This window comes from Nerophis ophidion, linkage group LG27 (assembly GCF_033978795.1).
Source record: "Nerophis ophidion isolate RoL-2023_Sa linkage group LG27, RoL_Noph_v1.0, whole genome shotgun sequence".
Taxonomy (NCBI): Eukaryota; Metazoa; Chordata; class Actinopteri; order Syngnathiformes; family Syngnathidae; genus Nerophis; species Nerophis ophidion.
Window position 1 is genome coordinate 27,775,001 of NC_084637.1, and position 26,174 is coordinate 27,801,174.

Sequence of the window (26,174 nt, forward strand, 5' to 3'; positions counted from 1 at the left end):
AAATCACAAGACTACTTCATCTCTACAGATCTGTTTCATGAGGGGTTCCCTCAATCATCAGGAGATTTTAATGGAAGCATTCACATACAATGGTTTATATAGAGCACAGAGTGGGTGGGTACAGGCAGGCGTAGGGTGTGGTGATTGGCTCTTGTGTTACCTAGGAGGTGTTTCCTTCTGTGGCGGCATGTTGAAATGATTTCACTGCGCTTGTTGAGGGATGATAAATCTGGATGATATATAATAAACAGTTTCTCTTTTAAGCATAGGTTGCATCTTTTATTACCACTGTTGTAAGGTGTGCTGGATGCAAGAATTTGCCATGTTATTGAATATTCAACATTATTGTCTTTGAGGTTCCAAATGTGTTTGCTGAGTTCTGTAGAATTCTGCAAAGTCTGGTTTCTAAAGGAGGCGTTGTGATTATTCCATCTTGTTTTGAACGCTCCTTCGGTTAATCCTACGTACGTGTCGGATGTGTTAATGTCCTTGCGTATTACCTTTGCTTGGTAAACGACTGATGTCTGTAAGCACCTTCCGTTGAGAGGGCAATCAGGTTTCTTGCGACTAAATCCGAAATAGGAAAAATCAGCAAAATAATCCTGGACAGAATCAACGCAAAAATCAAGGACAAAACATCACTCAACCAATGGAGAAATACAGCAGCAGTAATCAAATGGTTTAACAACATCCAAGACAAACAACAACACAACTTTATCTCCTTCGACATCGAAGAATTTTACCCTTCCATCACGCAAGACCTACTGACCCAAGCACTAAACTTCGCCTCGGACTACGACTCAATCACGGGCAACGAAAGAAACATCATCATCCACGCAAAGAACTCCATACTCATCCACAACAGTACACCATGGCAAAAAAAGAACAATTCAACATTTGACGTTACTATGGGGAGTTTTGACGGAGCAGAAACGTGCAAACTTGTTGGGAGTTTCCTCCTCTCCCAGCTTGCTAGCCTCAACCTGAACCTTGGTATTTACCGTGATGACGGACTGGCAGTGTGCCGCGCCTCGCCAAGGAGCAGCGAGAACACCAAGAAGCGCATATGCCAAATCTTCAAAGAAAACGGCCTACGGATCACGATTGAAGCCAACAAGCAAACCGTCAACTTCCTCGACGTCACTTTCAACCTGAGAAATAACAGCTACCAACCATTCACGAAACCCAACACAACACTCCAATACGTGCACCATGACAGCAACCACCCACCCACCACCACCAAAAGAATACCTACCGGAATTAATAAAAGACTATCGATGCTGTCATCCAGCAAAGCTGAATTCGACCAAGCAACCCCCCGTACCAGAAAGCACTTGATGAAAGCGGATACAACTTCACCCTCACCTATGAACCCACTCCAGGAAACCAACCAAAAAAGAGCAGAAAACGAAACAACATCATCTGGTACAATCCGCCATTCAGCAAAGACGTCTCAACCAACATCGGCCGCAAGTTCCTCACTCTGATCGACAAACACTTCCCCAAAGGCAACACCCTAAGAAAAATATTCAACAAGAACAACATTAAATTGAGCTACAGCTGTATGAACAACATGCAACAAATCATTTCAAACCACAACAAAGCAATTGCAAAAGGACTGCCTACCCCCAGACTAAACGACTCTGAAACCAATAATGAATGTAACTGTCGCAAGAAACCTGATTGCCCTCTCAACGGAAGGTGCTTACAGACATCAGTCGTTTACCAAGCAAAGGTAATACGCAAGGACATTAACACATCCGACACGTACGTAGGATTAACCGAAGGAGCGTTCAAAACAAGATGGAATAATCACAACGCCTCCTTTAGAAACCAGACTTTGCAGAATTCTACAGAACTCAGCAAACACATTTGGAACCTCAAAGACAATAATGTTGAATATTCAATAACATGGCAAATTCTTGCATCCAGCACACCTTACAACAGTGGTAATAAAAGATGCAACCTATGCTTAAAAGAGAAACTGTTTATTATATATCATCCAGATTTATCATCCCTCAACAAGCGCAGTGAAATCATTTCAACATGCCGCCACAGAAGGAAACACCTCCTAGGTAACACAAGAGCCAATCACCACACCCTACGCCTGCCTGTACCCACCCACTCTGTGCTCTATATAAACCATTGTATGTGAATGCTTCCATTAAAATCTCCTGATGATTGAGGGAACCCCTCATGAAACAGATCTGTAGAGATGAAGTAGTCTTGTGATTTTTTTTCCCACACCTACATATTGCGCTCTACCACGGTATCGAGCACTATTCTCTGGATAATCCAATCAAGACATATATATATATATATATCACTATTATTAGTTGTACTTAAAACAGTACAGAAATTTGACAACAAACGTTAAGTATTCCGCCATCGAGTGCCTAGCTTAGCCTGTGCGCTACAAAACAATAAAACATCAATTGTATGTTTTTCAATGTTATTATTTCTTTTAATGAATGAAGTAACGTTTATGACAACATTTTTCCAAAACACAACATAGTATGTGAGATATAACAGGACGATGGATATGTTTATCATTTGTTTTTAAAACACTTGTAAAAACGTGGGACCTCGACATTTTTTTATATTGTAGCGTCGCGGAAGAGTTAGTGCTGCAAGGGGTTTAGACAACCCTATGTTATATTCTAATAATGCACACGAGGGGCCTTGATGGAGTTGTATTTTTTAACACGTATTTTTACCACAGCAACGTAAACGGGTGAATCTTGCAGCATCAAAACAAAAATAAATTCTCCTTCCTGCTGCTCCGTGAAAGGTTTTTTCCTGGAAGAGCCGTCAGTCACACGAGCGACTCGTCAAATTGAAAGCTAAAACGCTGACAGCGCTCCTCTCTGGAAAACGGCGCAGGCATCAACTCGGGTGGTATCAGACCTTTAAACTGTTGTGCAAGAAGCAGCGGGAGGCGTTTTTTTTTCCCCCCCGCGCAGGCGTGTAAATGTTTTAGCAGTGAAAGGCAAACCACTGAACCGTAGTCAAGGACACATGAACGTATGGCTGAGTAAACTGGCTGTAAAGGAGGAAGTCTCGGCAAGTTCAACAAATCAGCCTTTTTTTTCATGACTGACTAAAACGCCTGAATTTGTGGCAGATTTTTCAGAAAGTTGTGACGCTGTGAGGCTTTTTTTCATTTTAAACATCGGATGGCTGTTCGTCGCAACGGAAGGTTTGGGCGGGGCTGTGGGAACACAGACTGTGGCGATTTCTGAACTAAATCGAAAGATGGATCACATCATGGAGAAGTTTGCTGAAAAGGAAGATTGAATTAAATTTGAGAGAGCCTGCATGGACTAAGAATAGACAAGTCATTGTTTTGTCTCTTCGCGAAAAACAAACATACTAATCTACGATTTGACTCCCTCGAATGGCCTCGACGCTAGGACCAGGCTCTTCTGAAAAACACCCCAGAGGACACCTCAATGATGATAATAATAATAATAATAATAATGGATTAGATTTATATCGCGCTTTTCTATTGTTGGATACTCAAAGCGCTCACAGAGAAGTGAGAACCCATCATTCATTCATACCTGGTGGTGGTAAGCTACATCTGTAGCCACAGCTGCCCTGGGGTAGACTGACGGAAGCGTGGCTGCCAGTTTGCGCCTACGGCCCCTCCGACCACCACCAATCATTCACTCATCATTCATTCACCAGTGTGAGCGGCACCGGGGGGCAAAGGGTGAAGTGTCCTGCCCAAGGACACAACGGCAGCTATTTGGATGTCAATAGGTGGGAAGTGAACCTGCAACCCTCAGGTTTCTGGCACGGCCGCTCTAGCCACTACGCCATGCCGCCCCACAGTGATGGACGCTTTTGACCTCCCTCCCTTCTCAACGACACTTGGAGTCAAACTTTTTCAGACCGGCCTCAGTCTATAAAAAAATTACACCATCACACCCAAGACAATCGGGCACACACGCACACACCTCCCCTCCCCCACCCCACGCCTTCACCACCGCTTGTTTTTCCCCTCGGGACCTTCCAGGGCTCCAACCCCCCCAACGTCTGTGCGAGTTGTCGTGATTAAATGTAACGTGTTTATGTGTGCATTGCAAATGTTTTTTTCCCCTTGGACTCAGTCTGGACCCCATCCTGTGGGTCCAGCCTTTGACTGATATTTTTTTACTCTTCCCCCCTTTCCCAATATCACCTTTTTCCCACCTTTTTTAAGGAAAGCCGTGAAAATGGCTGATCCGTTGGCGGTCCCGCCTTGTCTCCCTGTAACGTATGTCTGCTCTTAGTGGGACTGTGCCGAAAATGTACTTTTCAGTCCTTATGTGTCTTGTGCATGTTAAGAATTGACAATAAATAATCTTCAATATTGAATGCTAATGCACCCCCATACCATCACAGATGCTGGCTTTTGAACTTTGCGTCGTTAACAGTCTGGATGGTGTGCTTCCCCTTTGGTCCGGATGACACGATGTTGAATATTTCCAAAAACAATTTGAAATGTGGACTCGTCAGACCACAGAACACTTTTCCACTTTGCATCAGTCCATCTTAGATGATCTCGGGCCCAGAGAAGCCGGCGGCGTTTCTGGATGTTGTTGATAAATAGCTTACACTTTGCATAGTAGAGCTTTAACTTGCACTTACAGATGTAGCGACAAACTGTATTTAGCGACAGTGGTTTTCTTAAGTGTTCCTGAGCCCATGCGGTGATATCCTTTAGAGATTGATGTCGTTTTTTGATACAGTGCCGTCTGAGGGATCGAAGGTCACGGTCATTCAATGTTGGTTTCTGACCATGCTGCTTAAGTGGAGTGATTTCTTCATGTTCTCTGAACCTTTTGATGATATTATGGACCCTAGATGTTAAATCCCTAAATTTCTTGCAATTGCACTTTGAGAAACGTTGTTCTTAAACTGTTTGACTATTTGCTCACGCAGTTGTGGACAAAGGGGTGTACCTCGCCCCATCCTTTCTTGTGAAAGACTGAACATTTTTTGGGGAGCTGTTTTTATACCCAATCATGGCACCCACCTGTTCCCAATTAGCCTGCACACCCGTGGGATGTTCCCAATAAGTGTTTGATGAGCATTCCTCAACTTTATCAGTATTTATTGCCACCTTTCCCAACTTCTTTGTCACGTGCTGCTGGCGTCAAATTCCAAAGTTAATGATTATTTGCAAAACATTTTTGAACATCAAATATGTTGTCTTTGTAGCATATTCAACTGAATATGGGTTGAAAATGATTTGCAAATCATTTTATTCCGTTTATATTTAATCCAACATAATTTCCCAACTCATATGGGAACGGGGTTTGGAGATGATCTGAAGTTGTCATGGTGACATGTTTATCCTTCTCTCCTGCGCCGTGCGTACCAGCCACTTCATTTAACTCGCCGCCTGCAGTTCTTTCACGCCGACCCCTTCTCAACCCGTGTCAGGGACTGGGCGGATTTCGCATCAATGAGCTCCTATCTCTCGGCGCCATCTGAGCCGCACAGATTGAGGTCTAATAGGAATCAACCCCAGCTCGGTTCTCCTCCGACCAGTCTGCCGCTCCCCGAATGTCCAGCCCGGAGGAGGAGCGGCGGCTGAGTGACAGCTCTTTGCAAACGCCACCTGCGGAACGTCAGCCGCCTGTCTCGGAGGGGCGGGGCGGCGCCGCCTCCCTCTTTCTGACATTTGTCTGTGCGGCTTGACATCAAAGAGCCTCACTCAACTTGGCACCCGTGTTTTATGCTCCCCCCCCTTATCTCTCATCCCGCCCTCCGGCCCCCAGATCGGCGCTCAGTCACGACTTGAAAACGGAGGCGATGTACCAGAGAAGACAGGCTAAATGACTTTGTGTTGTTGAGTTGAATGGCGGATGTTTATCAGGAGCGGGACACTCGGCTCCTCCGTGTTGTCGCTCCGTTGTGCTCGCTGAAAAAGATCACAGGCTTTTGTCAGCTTGTAGCCGTGTATCACCTCGCCTCCTTTGTGATGGCGGACACGCCAGCAGCTTGAATGGGGCCTAGTCAGCATGTAAATGAGTGATACTTGTATCACGCTTTTCTACAAAATCCTGTTTTTGGAAATGTGTACGTTAAAGTTCTACTAGGCAAAGCCAAAGCTATTTATCAACAACATCCAGAAACAACGCCGGCTTCTCTGGGCCCGAGATCATCTAAGATGTACTGATGCTAAGTGGAAAAGTGTTCTGTGGTCTGACGAGTCCACATTTCAAATTGTTTTTGGAAATATTCGACATTGTACCATCCGGACCAAAGGGGAAGCGAACCATCCAGACTGTTATTGAAGCAAAGTTCAAAAGCCAGCATCTGTGATGGTATGGGGGTGCATTAGTGCCCGGGGCATGGGTAACTTACACATCTGTGAAGGCACCATTAATGCTGAAAGGTACATACAGGTTTTGGAACAACATATGCTGCCATATAAGCGCCGTCTTTTTCATGGACGCCCCTGCTTATTTCAGCAAGACAATGCCAAGCCACATTCAGCATGTGTTACAACAACGTGGCTTCATAAAAAAAAAAGTGTGGGTACTTTCCCGGCCCGCCTGCAGTCCACACCTGTCTCCCATCGAAAATGTGTGGCGCATTATGAAGCGTAAAATACCCGAGACCCCGGACTGTTGAATGACTGAAGCTCTACATAAAACAAGAATGGGAAAGAATTCCACTTTCAAAGGTTTCAAAGGCATTTATGCCCAATTAACTTGGGAGATATGTTGAAATGTTTTTGTGGACTGCGGCCGATCTCAAAGTTCGACACCAGGTGTTTTTGAAAAAAAGGAAGGTCAAAAGTGTCGATCTTTGAGGAGTCCTCGGGGGAGTTCTTCAGAACAGCCTCTCAGTGCGGACACTCTGACCGCATTTTAATGTATTTTTTTTTTATATATTCAATGTACTATAACCTCTTAAGGCCCCAGCTGTTTGTTTACAAACTTTTTATTTTATTTCTCTTTGCTATTTGGGCTTATTGAACCCTAATTAGAATAACTAATAATCACATTGTTATATGATGTACTTAGTCGATAAGTACACAAACGTGTACTTCATGTGTAGTGACGTGCTAATTTTTATTTTTACACTTTTTCACCCCCCAAATTCCATTGTATTTTATACTCTTCTGACACCACCAGATGGCAGTATAAGTGTCCACATAAGTGGCCATAAGGCCCCAATTCAGTAGTGCACATAATTTTATTGGACCCTAATTAGAATAACTAGGGTACATCACATTGTTATATGATGTACTTAGTCCATAAGTACACAAACGTGTACCTAATGTGTAGTGACGTGCTAATTTTTATTTTTACACTTTTTTTCCCCGCCCAAATTCCATTGTATTTTATACTCTTCTGACACCACCAGATGGCAGTATAAGTGTCCACATAAGTGGCCGTAAGGCCCCAATTCAGTAGTGTACACAATTTTGGAAATAAGAGCTAAAAAGGTGCCGTCCACGCATGTGGCCACTAAGGCCTTTACAGCGCACCGAGATATAAGCCGCACCCACTACAATTTAGTAGAAAAACATTATGTTCCATGTCGGGTTGTACGGTATACTGGTATTAGTATAGTACCGCGATACTAACGAATCATTTTCGGGGTTTGTTCTCCCGGGATTTAAACGGACTATTCCGGACCAGGCGTGAAGGTAGGAACATATTTACTAAACTACACTCAAAGATACAAAAAAAACTAATACTTAGAACTATGTCAACTATGTTAATGAAGTCTAAAACTAACAGAACATAACAAAAACATGATCCGGACCACCGATCATGACACAAGTAGATTAATAATAATTTTTTACAGCTTGTCCCTCATAATTTTAACCAAATAATAGGTAGATAAATGACAACAATATGTTACTGCATATGTCAGCAGACAAACTAAGAGTCTTTGTTTGTTTACTTACTACTAAAAGACAAATTGTCTTGTATGTTCACATCACCCATAGTGATGTTCCAGATGATATTTGCATACAAATTGGATTATATTGAAAAGATGATAACGAAAAAGGTATTTCCTGGATGTTGCCCAAATACTGTAAATCAGGGGTGTCCAAACTTTTTCCACTGAGGGCCGCACACTAAAAAATAAAAGCAAGCTGGGGCCATTTTGATATTTTTTATTTTAAAAACCAATACAATATATTTATAAAAAATATACATTTAGGCCTCCACTCAGGCTTGATCCCGGGGACCCCAAAGGGTTTTGCTCAAAATAATATAAAAAAAATGTCATTATTTAGTATTAATATTATTATTATAGGCTTGAATCTCTAGATCAACATTAGATCTATCTGTCAATATAACATTTTAAAAAATTAACTTGTATGCTCCTTTTGTCAAAGAAAACCATTTTTATAGAAAAAACTAAATATGCAATATTTTCACCACCCCAAAAGGGAATAAGCGGTAGAAAATGGATGGATGGATACATTTTTAAGTGGAATATTTCAAATTACATAATAATTGGGTCTTTAAAAAGGTCAATAAGTCATAACAACATTGATTTTAATTCATTATTATTTTTTGAGCAATTGCACTTAAGAAGAAAAAAAAAAAATCACACTAAAATTATTGGGGATCCAAAACGGTCCTATTCATTAAAGTGTTAAAAAATGAATTATAATTTTTTTTGTTTACTTTTAACACAATAATCTCCAGATCAATGTCAGATCTATCCGTCACTTATAAGTTTAAAACAAAAACGTGTGGCAAACACAAAATATGCATCCTTTTACCCCAAAAATATCCCAAAGTGCAATATTTAATGTGAGGTAATTGGAGCCTTGAATAGGTCAATAATTCATAATGACATTGATTTTGATTCATTATTTTTTTTAAAGAAAGAAACAGCCTGCATGGCATCCATCCATCCATTTTCTACCGCTTATTCCCTTTCGGGGTCGCGGGGGACGCTGGCGCCTATCTCAGCTACAATCGGGCGGAAGGCAGGGTACACCCTGGACAAGTTTCCACCTCATCGCAGGGCCAACACAGATAGACAGACAACATTCACACTCACATTCACACACTGGGGCCGCTTTGTGTTATTAGAGTCAAAATTGCAAAATTTTCTTTTTAAATTTCACCTGTTTGCTCTTTTATGCTACTATTTATGTTTTGTATTTTTTTAATCGTATTTTTAGAATGTGCCGTTAAAAAATTCCCCTGCGGCACACAAATGGCCCCTGGGCCGCACTTTGGACATCCCTGCTGTAAATGAATAATACCTTGAACCGGCACGCAGGCGATGACATCATCAAACTGCGTCGTCCTCCACATAGCAACAAGCCTACGTGATATCTGGACTTTCACAATATTATGCTAGACCCACTCGACGTCCATTGCATCCGGTCTCCTCTAAAAGGGTGGGGTTTACCCACATCTGCGGTCCTCTCCAAGGTTTCTCATAGTCATTCTCATCGACGTCCCACTGGGTTGTGAGTTTTTCCTTGCCCTTATGTGGGCTCTGTACCGTGGATGTTGTTGTGGCTTGTGCAGCCCTTTGAGACACTTGTGATTTAGGGTTATATAAATAAACATTGATTGATTGATTGATTGATATCACGAATGGAAATAAGTGTTTGTTTTTCTCTGAACAAACAACCAAGTCCAAGTCCTGGTGTTAAACATACCGATTGTCATTCCGGAAAGGTGCTGGGCAGTATCAGCGTATCGCTTATCCGTCAGCCAATATCGCACATCTCTAATGTTTCGATTTCACGCATGTTTGTCCTTGCACTATTAAACCTTTGAAAACCTGTTAAAAAAAAAAAACAGAACCGCCAACCCCTACCAAGGGTTTGTATCAATACTTCAAAAGGATTATGTTCTTCAAGCACATATAGATATATGGGGCTTTTACTTTCATGGTTGAAAATACAGATACATGTTTTTTGAGCAGATACCAATGCAGATAATGTCCTTCTTCTCAAAACCAATATGGATAACATATATTGTTTTATTTAGATTTAACTGTAATTTATGCCCACCTTCTTTAAAGTCTTTCTCGGCTTTTGAGAAAGACTTTAAAGAACACTGTTGTGGCGATATTTCTATTTCAGGTGACTGGTAAGGTTTAGTGCAGGGGTCACCTACGTGGTGCCCGTAAGGACCAGATGAGTCGCCCGCTGGCCTGTTCTAAAAATAGCTCAAATAGCAGCACTTACCAGTGAGCTGCCTCTATTTTTGAAATTGTATTTATTTACTAGCAAGCTGGTCTCGCTTTGCTCAACATTTTTAATTTGAAGAGAGACAAAACTCAAATAGAATTTGAAAATCCAAGAAAATGTTTTAAAGACTTGGTCTTCACTTGTTTAAATAAACTCATTAATTTTTTTTATTTGCTTTTTATAACTTTCAGAAAGACAATTTTGGAGAAAAAAATACAACCTTAAAAATGATTTTAGGATTTTTAAACACATATACCCTTTTACCTTTTAAATTCCTTCCTCTTCTTTCCGGACAATTTAAATAAATGTTCAAGTAAATTAATTTTTTTTGTAAAGAATAATAAATACATTTTAATTTAATTCTTCATTTTAGCTTCTGTTTTTTCGACGAATAATATTTGTGAAATATTTTGTCAAATTTATAAAATTTAAAAAAAAATATTCGGCAAATCTAGAAAATCTTTAGAATCAAATATAAATCGTATTTCAAAGTCTTTTCAATTTCTTTTAAAATATTTGTTCTGGAAAATCTAGAAGAAATAATAATTTGTCTTTGTTAAAAATATAGCTTGGTCCAATTTGTTATATATTCTAAAAAAGTGCAGATTGGATTTTAACCTATTTAAAACATTCGATCAAAATTCTAAAATTTATCTTAATCAGGAAAACTTACTGATTATGTTCCATAAATTCTCTTTTTAATATTTTCAAAAAGATTCGAAATAGTTAGTTTTTCTCTTAATTTTTTTCAGTTGAATTGTGAATTTTAAAGAGTCGAAATTGAAGATAAACTATGTTTCAAAATTAAATTTTCATTTTTTTCGTGTTTTTTCCTGTTTTAAACCATTAAGTGTTTTTTTTCATCATTTATTCTCTACAAAAAACCTTCCGTAAAAGGAAAAAAAATGTACGACGGAATGACAGACAGAAATACCCTTTTTTTTAATATATGTATATATATATATTTATTTATTAAAGGTAAATTGAGCAAATTGGCTATTTCTGGCAATTTATTTAAGTGTGTATCAAACTGGTAGCCCTTTGCATTAATCAGTACCCAAGAAGTAGCTCTTGGTTTCAAAAAGGTTGGTGACCCCTGGTTTAGTGTGTTAAAACTCAATGGGATTTTTTTTCCCCCCTCCTTGCGGAATGTTTGGATAGGATAGCTCTTTTTTGTCATTGCACAAGTGCAACAAAACTTTGTCAGCACAAACCAGTTCAAGATTAGACAAACAAACAGTGTACAGCAGGGGTCTCACACACGCTGGGCATTGTGCAGTACATGATTTCTGTTTCGCTGCCATTTTTGTTCAGCCCTTCTCATTTTTTTTGAGTTACCGCCAACGATGAAATGATCCATTTTAATATGCTCAGTCTTTCACAAGAAAGGATGGGGCGAGGTACACCCCTTTGTCCACAACTGTGTGAGCAAATAGTCAAACAGTTTAAGAACAACGTTTCTCAAAGTGCAATTGCAAGAAATTTAGGGATTTCAACATCTACGGTCCTTAATATCATCAAAAGGTTCAGAGAATCTGGAGAAATCACTCCCCGTAAGCGGCATGGCCGGAAACCAACATTGAATGACCGTGACCTTCGATCCCTCAGACGGCACTGTATCAAAAACCGACAATCTCTAAAGGATATCACCACATGGGCTCAGGCACACTTAAGAATACCAGTGTCACTAAATACAGTTTAAATCTGTAAGTGCAAGTTAAAGCTCTACTATGCAAAGCGAAAGCCATTTATCAACAACATCCAGAAACGCCGCCAGCTTCTCTGGGCCCGAAATCATCTAAGATGGACTGATGCAAAGTAGAAAAGTGTTCTGTGGTCTGACGAGTCCACGTTTCAAAATGTTTTTGGAAATATTCGACATTGTGTCGTCTGGACCAAAGGGGAAGCAAACCATCCAGACTGTTATCGACGTAAAGTTCAAAAGCCAGCATCTGTGATGGTATGGGGGTGCATTAGTGCCCAAGGCATGGGTAACTTACACATCTGTGAAGGCACCATTAATGCTGAAAGGTACATACAGGTTTTGGAACAACATATCTAAGCGCCGTCTTTTTCATGGACGCCCCTGCTTATTTCAGCAAGAAAATGCCAAGCCACATTCAGCACTTGTTACAACAGCGTGGCTTCGTAAAAAAAAGTGCGGGTACTTTTCTGGCCCGCCTGCAGTGCAGACTTGTCTCCCATCGAAAATGTGTGGCGCATTATGAAGCGTAAAATACGACAGCGGAGACCCCGGACTGTTGAACGACCGAAGCTCTACATAAAAAAAAAATGGGAAAGAATTCCACTTTCAAAGCTTCAACAATTAGTTTCCTCAGTTCCCAAAGGTTTATTGAGTGTTAAAAGAAAAGGTGATGTAACACAGTGGTGAACATGCCCTTTCCCAACTACTTTGGCACGTGTTGCAGCCATTTAATTCTAAGTTAATTATTATTTGCAAAAAGAAAATAAGTTTGAGTTTGAACATCAAATATCTTGTCTTTGTAGTGCATTCTATTGAATATGGGTTTAATATGATTTGCAAATCATTGTATTCTGTTTATATTTACATCTAACACAATTCCCCAACTCATATGGAAACGGGGTTTGTATATCTTCCCGATAATTATGCGCCCGATATTTATCGCGCACCCTTAGATGGAAGACATTCCAGTGTCGGTGTAGCAGCTTAACAATTTATGCTGTGGGTTTGGGCGGAAAGGTGTGCCGTGACTCAAAAGTTTTATCTTCCAATAAACCACATTTGTGCCCAACGCTGATATTTACAATGTTGACCTTTATTTTTCAAGAAGTCTGCTCTTCACTTTTGGAACTCGCTCACTACAGCAAGGTAAGAGCGGTGGGAATCTCACATTAACACTAAATTTGAGTCACTGCCACCACCTTTTAAAGCCCCCCGTTTGACAGCACGGGAAGTGAAATTTAAAGACTTAGTTGATGCGCACATACTGTGGGGCAGAAAAGTATTTAGTCAGCCACCGATTGTGCTTAAAATGATGACAGAGGTCTGTAATTTTCATCATAGGTACACTTCAACTGTGAGAGACAGAATGTGAAAAAGAAAATCCATTGTAGGAATTTTAAAGAATTTATTTGTAAATTATGGTGGAAAATAAGTATTTGGTCAACCATTCAAAGCTCTCACTGATGGAAGGAGGTTTTGGCTCAAAATCTCACGATACATGGCCCCATTCATTCTTTCCTTAACACGGATCAATCGTCCTGTCCCCTTAGCAGAAAAACAGCCCCAAAGCATGATGTTTCCACCCCCATGCTTCACAGTAGTTATGGTGTTCTTGGGATGCAGCTCAGTATTCTTCTTCCTCCAAACACGACGAGTTGAGTTTATACCAAAAAGTTCTATTTCGGTTTCATCTGACCATATGACATTCTCCCAATCCTCTGCTGTATCATCCATGTATCCATTTTGGTATAAACTCAACTTGTCGTGTTTGGAGGAAGAAGAATACTGAGTTGCATCCCAAGAACACCACACCTACTGTGAAGCATGGGGGTGGAAACATCAGGCTTTGGGGCTGTTTTTCTGCTAAGGGGACAGGACGATTGATCCGTGTTAAGGAAAGAATAAATGCTGCCATGTATCGTGAGATTTTGAGCCAAAACCTCCTTCCATCAGTGAGAGCTTTGAATGGTTGACCAAATACTTATTTTCCAGCATAATTTACAAATAAATTATTTAAAATTCCTACAATGTGAATTCCTGGATTTTTTTTTCACATTCTGTCTCTCACAGTTGAAGTGTACCTATGATGAACATTACAGACCTCAGTCATCATTTTAAGTGGGAGAACTTGCACAATGGGTGGCTGACTAAATACTTTTTTGCCCCACTGTACTTGCTCAGACTCTCACCTCGGTCTGATCAGCGACCGCAGGCGAGCCAAGCAACAAGGTGTAGACATGCAGCATGCTTCCCCGTGCAACGCAGAACAAAGGCTTGGTGACTTGACGAATCATCGACGGGACCCAACTTGCCTAAAGCGGTCCTCGCCGGCGTGGCGTCGCGCTTGATCCAGAAGGAGACCCAGGACAAGACCACGGTCAGGATACAGGGGATGTAGGTCTGGATGGTGAAGTAGCCCATCCTTCTGCTGAGGTCAAAGTACACCGTCATCAACACATAGTCGCCTGTTGGAAGGAAAATGAGAAGGGATTGGTCACATGACAACGGAGTCGGACGCTATATAGCAGTTTTTTTTAACCTTTTTTGAGCCAAGGCACATTTTTTGCGCTGGAAAAAAATCCAGCAGAAATCACAAAAAAACGAAACTCAGTTGACAGTAAAAAGTCGTCGTTGCAATTGTTGGATACGACTTTAAAGAATAACCAAGCATGCAGCACTACAGCTCTTGTCCGTACTTGCCAACCCTCCCGGAATTTCCGGGAGACTCCCGAAATTCAGCGCCTCTCCCGAAAACCTCCCGGAACAAATTTTCTCCCGGAAATCTCCCGAAATTCACGCCCCCTCCAGCTCCATGCGGACATGAGTGGGGACAGCCTGTTTTCACGTCCGCTTTCCTGTCATATAAACAGCTTGCCTGCCCAATCACGTTACAACATCTACGGATTTTAATAAAAAACTGCACACACAAGGAGACGGAGCAGAAGAAAGAGGAAGTTACAGCCATGGCGACACCGTCTGTAATAGAGTGCGTCTATGTTGTCTGTCGCCATCTCCTGGTGAATGTTGGCTATAGCGTTATGGGGTTGCTTTTTGATTGGCCAACGATTTACGTGGTGTTGGGCACCTGACGGCAAGTGACTCTCGCCAGTACGGCACGCAAATGGCAGAACAAAGGTTACTCAAATAGTGAAAGGTAAGTGTTGTTGTTTTTTTGTTTTTTTAATAACCAGCAAGCACAGTACAGTTAGTAGAACAACTGTGTTTTTATTACTGTGTATTTGATAGGTGCCGTCTGAAATTCAACTATTTCTTTTATTTATATATATATAATAAAATAAATATATATAGCTACAATTCATTGAAAGTCAACTATTTCATACATATATATATATATTTATATATATGTATGTGTGGGAAAAATCACAGGACTACTTCATCTCTACAGAACTGTTTCATGAGGGGTTCCCTCAATCATCAGGAGATTAAAAAAAAAAAAAAAATCTCCTGATGATTGAGGGAACCCCTCATGAAACAGTTCTGTAGAGATGAAGTAGTCTTGTGATTTTCCCCACACATACATATATTGCGCTCTACCACGGTATCGAGCACTATTCTCTGGATAATCCAATCAAGACATATTTATATATATATATATATATATATGTATGTATATGTATATATATGAAATACTCGAGTTGGTGAATTATACTCGTCCCCTCTTAAAGGGGAACATTATCACCAAACCTATGCAAGAGTCAACATATACCTTGATGTTGCAGAAAAAAAGACCATGTACTTTTTCAACCGATTTCCGAACTCTAAATGGGTGAATTTTGTCAAATTAAACGCCTTTCTGTTTATCGGTCTTTTAGCGATGACGTCAGAACGTGACGTCACCGAGGTAACACACCCGCCATTTTCATTTTCACATTACAAACACCGGGTCTCAGCTCTGTTTTTTTTACGTTTTTTCGACAATTTTTTGGAACCTTGGAGACATCATGCCTCGTCGGTGTGTTGTCGGAGGGTGTAACAACACTAACAGGGAGGGATTCAAGTTGCACCACTGGCAAGAAATCTGCCGCCAGACCCCCATTGAATGTACCAGAGTGTCTTCACATTTGACCGGCGATGCTAAGACAGACATGGCACAGAGATGTATGGATAACCTGCAGATGCATTTGCAACGATTAAGTCAACAAAATCACAAAGGTGAGTTTTGTTGATGTTGTTGACTTATGTGCTAATCAGACATATTTGGTCACGGCATGACTTGCCAGCTAATCGATGCTAACATGCTACGCTAATCGATGCTAACATGCTATTTACGCTAGCTGTATGTACATTTGTAACTAGATACCCACATTTAATACAAAACAAACACTTACCAATCGACGGATTTAAGTTGCTCCAGTGTCATAAGATGCGAAAGTCCTGATCGTTTGGTCCGCACATTTTACCGGCGATGCTAATAAGGCAGCCATGCTATGGGCCACTTCATTAGGTACACCCACGCTATGGCCGAATAGCGTCAATAGCTATTCGCTCAATAGCTTCAGTTTCTTCTTCAATTTCGTTTTCGCTATCTGCCTCCATACTCCAACCATCTGTTTCAATACATGCGTAATCTGTTGAATCGCTTAAACCGCTGAAATCCGAGTCTGAATCCGAGCTAATGTCGCTATATCTTGCTGTGGTAACCGCCATGTTGTTTGTATTGGCAGCACTGTATGACGTCACAGGGAAATGGATAGTGGTTTCGAAGATAGCGAAAATAAGTCACTTTAAAGCTTTATTTAGAGATATTCCGGGACCGGTAAAATTTTGAAAAAAACTTAAAAAAATACAACAAGCCACTGGGAACTGATTTTTATTGTTTTAAACCCCTTTGAAATTGTGATAATATTCCCCTTTAACCACGCCCCCAACCACGATTCCTCCCCACCCCCCACCCCCCAAAATCGGAGGTCTCAAGGTTGGCAAGTATGCTCTTGTCTCAAAGTAGGTGTACTGTCACCAACTGTCAAATCACACCCTAACCTATTTTGTATTTTTGGCGGTTTTCCTGTGTGTAGTGTTTTACTTCTTGTCTTGCGCTCTTATTTTTTGGGTATTTTCCTGTAGCAGTTTCATGTCTTCCTTTGAGCGATATTTCCCGCATCTACTTTGTTTTAGCAATCAGTTGTTTTTACCGAGCGAGAAGGCGACTTGTCCAGGGTGAACCCCGCCTTCCGCCCGATTGTAGCTGAGATAGGCTCCAGCCCCGAGGGGAATAAGCGGTAGAAAATGGATGGATAATTCTTCTGTGTGTGGACATTGTTGATTGTCATGTTCGGACGCCATCTTTGCTCCACAGTAAGTCTTTGCTGTCGTCCAGCATTCTGGTTTTGTTGACTTTGTAGCCAGTTCAGTTTTAGTTTTGTTCCGCATAGCCTTCCCTAAGCTTCAATGCCTTTTCTTAGGAGCACTCACCTTTTGTTTATTTTATTATTTAAGCATTAAATACCTGCACGCTGCCTCCTGCTGTTTCCAACATCTACAAAGCAATTAGCTACCGGCCGCCACCTACTGATATGGAAGAGTATTACATGGTTACTCTAGACAACACAGTCACATCATTAGCAGACTATAATTACTGGTTTGCAAAAAATATTTTTTACCCCAAATAGGTGAAATGAGATCATCTCCCACGGCACACCAGATTGGCACAGTGGTTGAAAAACACTGCTTTAAAGACCCTGAGTTCGCTTTTATGTAACTTAGAGCCAATTAATTAAGAGTTGATCTATAAACGCCCTTTGTTGCAATGATCTCGCAGTCTAAGTCCTTGACAAAGTTCTACACGGCGTAAGTATTCTGCCTGCTGCTGTGCCGCCACAAGGTCAATTGAACGGGACAGGATGAATAAAAGATATTTCCAACACTCAACTTCTGTAGAATTCATCTCTAAACGTCGAAATAAGACGGGCGTTTGAACAGAAGTGCAACAGGAAGGACATCCACATTACAGTGGCCTAGTGGTTAGAGTGTCCGCCCTGAGATCGGTAGGTTGTGAGTTCAAACCCCGGCCGAGTCATACCAAAGACTGTAAAAAATGTGAGCCATTGTCTCCCTGCTTGGCACTCAGCATCAAGGGTTGGAATTGGGGGTTAAATCACCATAAATGATTCCCGGGCGCGGCGTCCCCTCACCTTCAAATGCAGAGGACAAATTTCACCACACCTAGTGTGTGTGTGACAATCATTGGTACTTTAACTTTAACTTAAGTTCCACCCTAATATGCATGACGGTCCGTTCCATTTCCATATCGGATTCTCCGAGTTCCTAGTAGTGTTGTACGGTATACCGGTATTAGTATAGTACTGCGGTACTAGTGAATCATTTTCGGTACCGTACCGTCTCTGGAAAGTACAGGTCCGCCACCCAGCCGTATTATCTTCGACCCAACTCTCTCCTTTGAGTCACACATTAAAAGCGTTACTAAAACGGCCTTCTTTCATCTCCGTAATATCGCTAAAATTCGCTCCATTCTGTCCACTAAAGACGCTGAGATCATTATCCACGCGTTTGTTACGTCTCGCCTCGATTACTGTGACGTATTATTTTCGGGTCTCCCCATGTCTAGCATTAAAAGATTACAGTTGGTACAAAATGCGGCTGCTAGACTTTTGACAAGAACAAGAAAGTTTGATCACATTACGCCTGTACTGGCTCACCTGCACTGGCTTCCTGTGCACTTAAGATGTGACTTTAAGGTTTTACTACTTACGTATAAAATACTACACGGTCTAGCTCCAGCCTATCTTGCCGATTGTATTGTACCATATGTCCCGGCAAGAAATCTGCGTTCAAAGGACTCCGGCTTATTAGTGATTCCCAAAGCCCAAAAAAAGTCTGCGGGCTATAGAGCGTTTTCCGTTCGGGCTCCAGTACTCTGGAATGCCCTCCCGGTAACAGTTCGAGATGCCACCTCAGTAGAAGCATTTAAGTCTCACCTTAAAACTCATTTGTATATTCTAGCCTTTAAATAGACTCCCTTTTTAGACCAGTTGATCTGCTGTTTCTTTTCTTTTTCTCCTATGTCCCACTCTCCCTTGTGGAGGGGGTCCGGTCCGATCCGGTGGCCATGTACTGCTTGCCTGTGTATCGGCTGGGGACATCTCTGCGCTGCTGATCCGCCTCCGCTTGGGATGGTTTCCTGTGAACGGGACTCTCGCTGCTGTGTTGGATCCGCTTTGGACTGGACTCCCGCGGCTGTGTTGGATCCATTATGGATTGAACTTTCACAGTATCATGTTAGACCCGCTCGACATCCATTGCTTTCCTCCTCTCCAAGGTTCTCATAGTCATCATTGTCACCGATGTCCCACTGGGTGTGAGTTTTCCTTTGCCCTTATGTGGACCTACCGAGGATGTTGTAGTGGTTCGTGTTGTGGTTTGTGCAGCCCTTTGAGACACTAGTGATTTAGGGCTATATAAGAAAACATTGATTGATTGCAAATCCTCCCTGTAGACTCCAGAACTTCAGTGCCCCTCCCGGGGCAACCATTCTCCCAAATTTCTCCCGATTTCCAAACGCTTGCAAGTTCCAAAATGATTGGGAAAAAATAATTTCAGTTCATCCAGGACAGTTTGAAGTGGAAAGGGTATGCTGCCTGCAAATTTTGCAGATCCCTGGACAACAAGAAGTAGTACGCTTCATCATCATCATCATCAGCCATGTCAGTCCACTGCTGGACGAAAGCCTCGGCATTCTTCTGCCACAGTGAACGATCTCTAGCTGCTTCCTGCCACTGCACTGTTCCCCAATATTTGTCTATTTCATCTCGCCATCTCACTCTCTGTCTTCCTCTATTTCTGCTCCCATCCATGGGTCTCCATGATGTCATTAGGTAAGTCCATCTATTATCTATTCTCCTACTGATAAGTCCAGTCCACTCCCACTTACTTCATTTGATAGTTCTCGTAATGTCTTGGACTTGCGTTTGTTTTCTCACCCATTCATTTGTTTTACGACGAGTTGAGTTTATACCAAAATGGATACATGGATGATACAGCAGAGGATTGGGAGAATGTCATGAGGTCAGATGAAACCAAAATAGAACTTTTTGGTATGAACTCAACTCGTCGTGTTTGGAGGAAGAAGAATACTGAGTTGCATCCCAAGAACACCATACCTACTGTGAAGCATGGGGGTGGAAACATCACGCTTTGGGGCTGTTTTTATGCTAAGGCATGGGTAGTCAAACTCTGGCCCGTGGGCCAAATTTGGCCCGCCGTGTAATTTCATTTGGCCCTTGAGGCAATATCAATTTAACATTCAAGCTGGCCCGCAGGTATTATACACACCCCCGCTGTAACACCGCAAATTCTCATACTTGCCAACCCTCCCCATTTTCCCGAACATTTGGCGAATTAAACGCCTTTCTGTTTATCGCGCGGGAGGCGATGACGTCAGAACGTGACGTCGCCGAGGTAATACAGCCGCCATTTTCATTTTCAACACATTACAAACACCGGGTCTCAGCTCTGTTATTTTCCGTTTTTTTGACTATTTTTTGGAACCTTGGAGACATCATGCCTCGTCGGTGTGTTGTCGGAGGTTGTAACAACACTAACAGGGAGGGATTCAAGTTGCACCACTGGCCCGAAGATGCCAAAGTGTCTGCCGCCAGACCCCCATTGAATGTGCCAGAGTGTCTCCACATTTGACCGGCGATGCTAAGACAGACATGGCACAGAGATGTATGGATAGCCTGCAGATGCATTTGCAACGATAGTCAACGAAATCACAAAGGTGAGTTTTGTTGATGTTGACTGCCAGCTAATCGATGCTAACATGCTACGCTAATCGATGCTAACATGCTATTTAGCTGTGGTGCTAAAGCAGACATGGCACAGAGATGTATGGATAACCTGTAGATGCATTTGCAACTATATTACGTTTCCTTCCACCCACATTTAATGCGAAAAAAACACTTACCAATCGACGGATTTAAGTTGCTCCAGTGTCAAAAGATGCGAAAGTCCTGATAGTTTGGTCCGCACATTTTACCGGAAGTTCAGTGCCCCTCCTGAAAATCTCCCGAGCTATCCATTTTCCCCCAATTTCTCCCGATTTCCACCCGGACAACAATATTGGGGGCGGGCCTTAAAGGCACTGCCTTTAGCGTCCTCCACAACCTGTCGTCCACGTCCACTGTTCCTCCATACTAACAGCGTGCCGGCCCAGTCACATAATATATGAGGCTTTTACACACAGACACAAGTAAATGCAATGCATACTTGGTCAACAGCTGAGGGTGGCCGTATAAACAACTTTAACACTGTTACAAATATGCACCACACTGTGAACCCACACCAAACGGGGCGGTATAGCTCGGTTTGTAGAGTGGCCATGCCAGCAACTTGAGGGTTACAGGTTCGATTCCCGCTTCCGCCATCCTAGTCACTGCCGTTGTGTCCTTGGGCAAGAAACTTTACCCACCTGCTCCCAGTGCCACCTACACTGGTTTAAATGTAATTTAGATATTGGGTTTCACTATGTAAAGCGCTTTGAGTCACTAGAGAAAAGCGCTATATAAATATAATTCACTTCACTTCACCAAACAAGAATGACAAACACATTTCAGGAGAACATCCGAAACACCGTAACACAAGATAAACACAACATAACAAATAACCATAACCCCTTGCAGCACTAACTCTTCCGGGACGCAACAATATACACCCCCCACCCCGCCCACCTCAACCCCCCATGCACTTTTTCTTGCCACTTCAAGGCTTGAATGTTTGATTCATTCCTTATTGTTATTTTATTTTCAAATGTATTATTAGCCTGTTGAAAAAGTTTATTTTGATAATTACCTCAGAAGGTTGCAAATACAAAAGAGGCATTGAATTTTTATTTAAATTTTTTTTTTATATGCCATTGATATTTTTTATTATTATTATTATTGGAAACTTGATTTTGCATGTCACTTTAATGTTATCTAAGCCTTGCTTGTTCAATATTCAATGCAAAACATGTTTGGGTCCCTATTAAAAGGTTCATTTGTTCAACCTTGGCCCGTTACTTTGTTCCGTTATAAATTTTGGCCCACTCTGTATTTGAGTTGGACACCACTGTGCTAAGGGGACAGGGAGTTTGATCCGTGTTAAAGGCCTACTGAAATGAGATTTTCTTATTTAAACGGGGATAGCAGGTCCATTCTGTGTCATACTTGATCATTTCGCGATATTGCCATATTTTTGCTGAAAGGATTTAGTAGAGAAAATCGACGATAAAGTTCGCCACTTTTGGTACTTCCTGAAAAAGCCTCGCCTTTACCGGAAGTCGCAGACGATGACGTCACATGTTGATGGCTCCTCGCATATTCACATTGATTTTAATGGGAGCCTCCAACAAAAACAGCTATTCGGACCGAGAAAACGACAATTTCCCCATTAATTTGAGCGAGGATGAAAGATTCGTATTTGAGGATATTGATAGCGACGGACTAGAAAAAAACCAAAAAAACCGGGTAAAAAAAACAAAACGTGATAGCATTGGGACGTATTTCGATGTTTTTACTAGGATAGTGAATTGTGAAGTGAATTATATTTATATAGCGCTTTTTTCTCTAGTGACTCAAAGCGCTTTACATACTGAAACCCAATATCTAAGTTACATTCAAACCAGTGTGGGTAGCACTGGGAGCAGGTGGGTAAAGTGTCTTGCCCAAGGACACAACGGCAGTGACTAGGTTGGCAGAAGCGGGAATCGAACTTGCAACCATCAAGTTGCTGGCACGGCCACTCTACCAACTGAGCTAAACCGCCCCATGATTCTGGGAAATCCTTTATCTTTCTATTGTGTTGCTAGTGTTTTAGTGAGTTTAATAGTACCTGATAGTCGGAGGGGTGTGTCCACGGCTGGGTGTTGACGGCAGTGTCTCAGGGGAGTTATGGACGGCACAAGCTCAGCTTTTATCCGGTCGGAACGGACTTTTTAACCACAATTTTCTCACCGAAACCTGCTGGTTGACATTTGGTCTGGTATCATGTTTGCTTGACTGCGCTGTGATCCATAGTAAATTTTCACCTCCGGGAATTTTAAACAAGGAATCACCATGTGTTTGTGTGGCTAAAGGCTAAAGCTTCCCAACTCCATCTTTCTACTGTGACTTCTCCAATATTAATTGAACAAATTGCAAAAGATTCAGCAACACAGATCTCCAAAATACTGTGTAATTATGCCGTTAAAGCAGACGACTTTTAGCTGTGTGTGTGCGCAGCGCTCACACTTCCTAAAACCCAGTGACGTCACGCGTAGACGTCATCATTACACGACGTTTTCAAGACGGGAAATTTAAAATTGTAATTTAGTAAACTAAAAAAGCCGTATTGGCATGTGTTGCAATGTTAATATTTCATCATTGATATATAAACTATCAGACTGCGTGGTCGGTAGTAGTGGGTTTCAGTAGGCCTTTAAAGGGGAACATTATCAGCAGACCTATGTAAGAGTCAATATATACCTTGATGTTGCAGAAAAAAAGACCATATTTTTTTTAACCGATTTACGAACTCTAAATGGGTGAATTTTGGAGAATTAAACGCCTTTCTGTTTATCGCTCATGTGGTGATGACGTCGGAATGTGACGTCGCCGAGGTAATACACCCGCCATTTTCATTTTCAACACATTACAAACACCGGGTCTCAGCTCTGTTATTTTCCGTTTTTTTGACTATTTTTTGGAACCTTGGAGACATCATGCCTCGTCGATGTGTTGTCGGAGGTTGTAACAACACTAACAGGGAGGGATTCAAGTTGCACCACTGGCCCGAAGATGCAAAAGTGTCTGCCGCCAGACCCCCATTGAATGTGCCAGAGTGTCTCCACATTTTACCGGCGATGCTAAGACAGACATGGCACAGAGATGTATGGATAACCTGCAGATGCATTTGCAACTATATTACGTTTCCTTCCACCCACATTTAATGCGAAACAAACACTTACCAATCGACGGATTTAAATTGCTCCAGTGTCAAAAGATTTGAAAGTCCTGATCGTTTGGTCCGCACATTTTAGCGGCGATGCTAACGCAGCTATTCGTCCATGCTATGGCTATGAATAGCGTCAATAGCTATTCGCTCAATAGCTTCAGTTTCTTCTGCAATACTTTCATACTCCAACCATCTGTTTCAATACATGCGTAATCTGTTGAATCGCTTAAGTCGCTGAAATCCGAGTTTGAATCCGAGCTAATGTCGCTATATCTTGCTGTGGTATTCGCCGTTGTTTGTTTACATTGGCAGCAGTGTGTGACGTCACAGGGAAATGGATAGTGGTTTCGAAGATAGCGAAAATAAGGCACTTTAAAGCTTTATTTAGGGATATTCCGAGATCGGTAAAATTTTGAAAAAAACTTCAAAAAATACAACAAGCCACTGGGAACTGATTTTTACTGTTTTTAACCCTTTTGAAATTGTGATAATGTTCCCCTTTAAGGAAAGAATGAATAGGACCATGTATCGTGAGATTTTGAGCCTAAACCTCCTTCCATTAGTGAGAGCTTTGAATGGTTTGAATGCCCATCCATCCATTTTCTACCGCTTATTCCCTTTTGGGGTTCTGGGGGGCGCTGGCACCTATCTCAGCTAGTCGGATGGAAGGCGGAGTACACCCTGGACAAGTCGCCACCTCATCGCAGGGCCAACACAGATAGACAGACAACATTCACACTCACATTCACACACTAGGGCCAATTTAGTGTTGCCAATCAACCTATCCCCAGGTGCATGTCTTTGGAGGTGGGAGGAAGCCGGAGTACCCGGAGGGAACCCACGCATTCACGGGGAGAACATGCAAACTCCACACAGAAAGATCCCGAGCCTGGATTTGAACCCAGGACTGCAGGACCTTCGTATTGTGAGGCAGACGCACTAACCCCTCTGCCACCGTGAAGCCCTGGTTTGAATGGTCCACCATAATTTACAAATAAATTCTTTAAAATTCCTTCAATGTGAATTCTTGGATTTTTTTCCCACATTCTATCTCTCACAGTTGAAGTGTACCTATGATGAAAATTACAGACCTCTGTCATCATTTTAAGTGGGAGAACTTGCACAATCGGTGGCTGACTAAATACTTTTTTGCCCCACTGTATGTCAACATTATACGTACAATACGTAATATGTCAACATATTACGTACAAGTCATAGACAGTGTAGTGTCAAAGAATTCCGTTGTTTGGAACAACTGGAACACAAACAAGTACAACACCTTACCTTACTGGCCTATTTATAAATACACGTCAGTAGACTAAATAAACCCTCTTCAACAAAAGACAAGTTCTATTTAGGCCAACAACAGCAATACTATTGTGATGCTGATATTTTTTTTTTAGCGCCATTCAAGAGGCACTCTCGGGCGGACGCTAATGAGCGAGAAAGCTTCACTGGAAGACGTCCAGTGAAGCAGGAAAAAAAACAAAAACGTGAATGAACATTTTAGGCGGCGAGTGCCTCTCTAAAGGCTGAGTATCTCTCTTCCAGGTCCTGGAAGAGAGATACTTCTCAATTGAGGAGCGCCTCCCCACATGTGGAGAGTCTTCACGCACAAGAGCACATTGGGAAAATGTCTCTCAGTCGCCTTGCAGCGGCGGACGAGGACGAGGACGAGCAACCATAGAGAAGAAGCTTGTGGGGAACTAGAAGATCTCTGATCATAATGGTGGCTGTTGGAAATAGCTGTTGTCCACTTAGACCAGGGGTGCCCACACTTTTTCTGCAGGCGAGCCACTTTTCAATTGACCAACTCGAGGGGATCTACCTCATTTATATATATCATTTATATTTATTTATTTATGAAAGAGACATTTTTGTAAACAAGTTAAATGTGTTTAATGATAATACAAGCATGTGTAACACATATAGATGTATTTCTTTCACAAAGACAAGAATATAAGTTGGTGTATTACCTGATTCTGATGACTTGCATTGATTGGAATCAGACAGTAATGATGATAACGCCCACATTTTCAAATGGAGGAGAAAAAAAGTTGTCCTTTCTGTACAATACCACATGAAAGTGGTTGGTTTTTGGCATCTAATTCATCCAGCTTCCATACACTTTACAAGAAAAACATTGGGGGGAAATTCCGTAGCTTGCTTGATTGACATTCACGGCACCCGAGGGTCTTGTGAGATGACGCTGGCTGCTGCCAGTTCATTATTATGAAAAAATGACAGAGAGGAAGGCGAGAAACACTTTTTATTTCAACAGACTTTCGCGCCGTCCCTTCCGTCAAAACTCTAAAGGCCGACTGCACATTTCCTATC

General features: G+C 41.8%; 1 protein-coding gene across 1 annotated transcript in view; it reads right to left on the reverse strand.

The window, feature by feature from the left end:
- Positions 1–26,174, reverse strand: part of LOC133544179 (gamma-aminobutyric acid receptor subunit gamma-3-like) — a 295,191-nt gene that overhangs the window by 32,798 nt on the left and 236,219 nt on the right. The window contains exon 8 of the mRNA XM_061889289.1: positions 14,201–14,353. Coding sequence (XP_061745273.1) covers positions 14,201–14,353 — 153 coding nt within the window. The remainder of the gene's footprint in view (positions 1–14,200; positions 14,354–26,174) is intronic.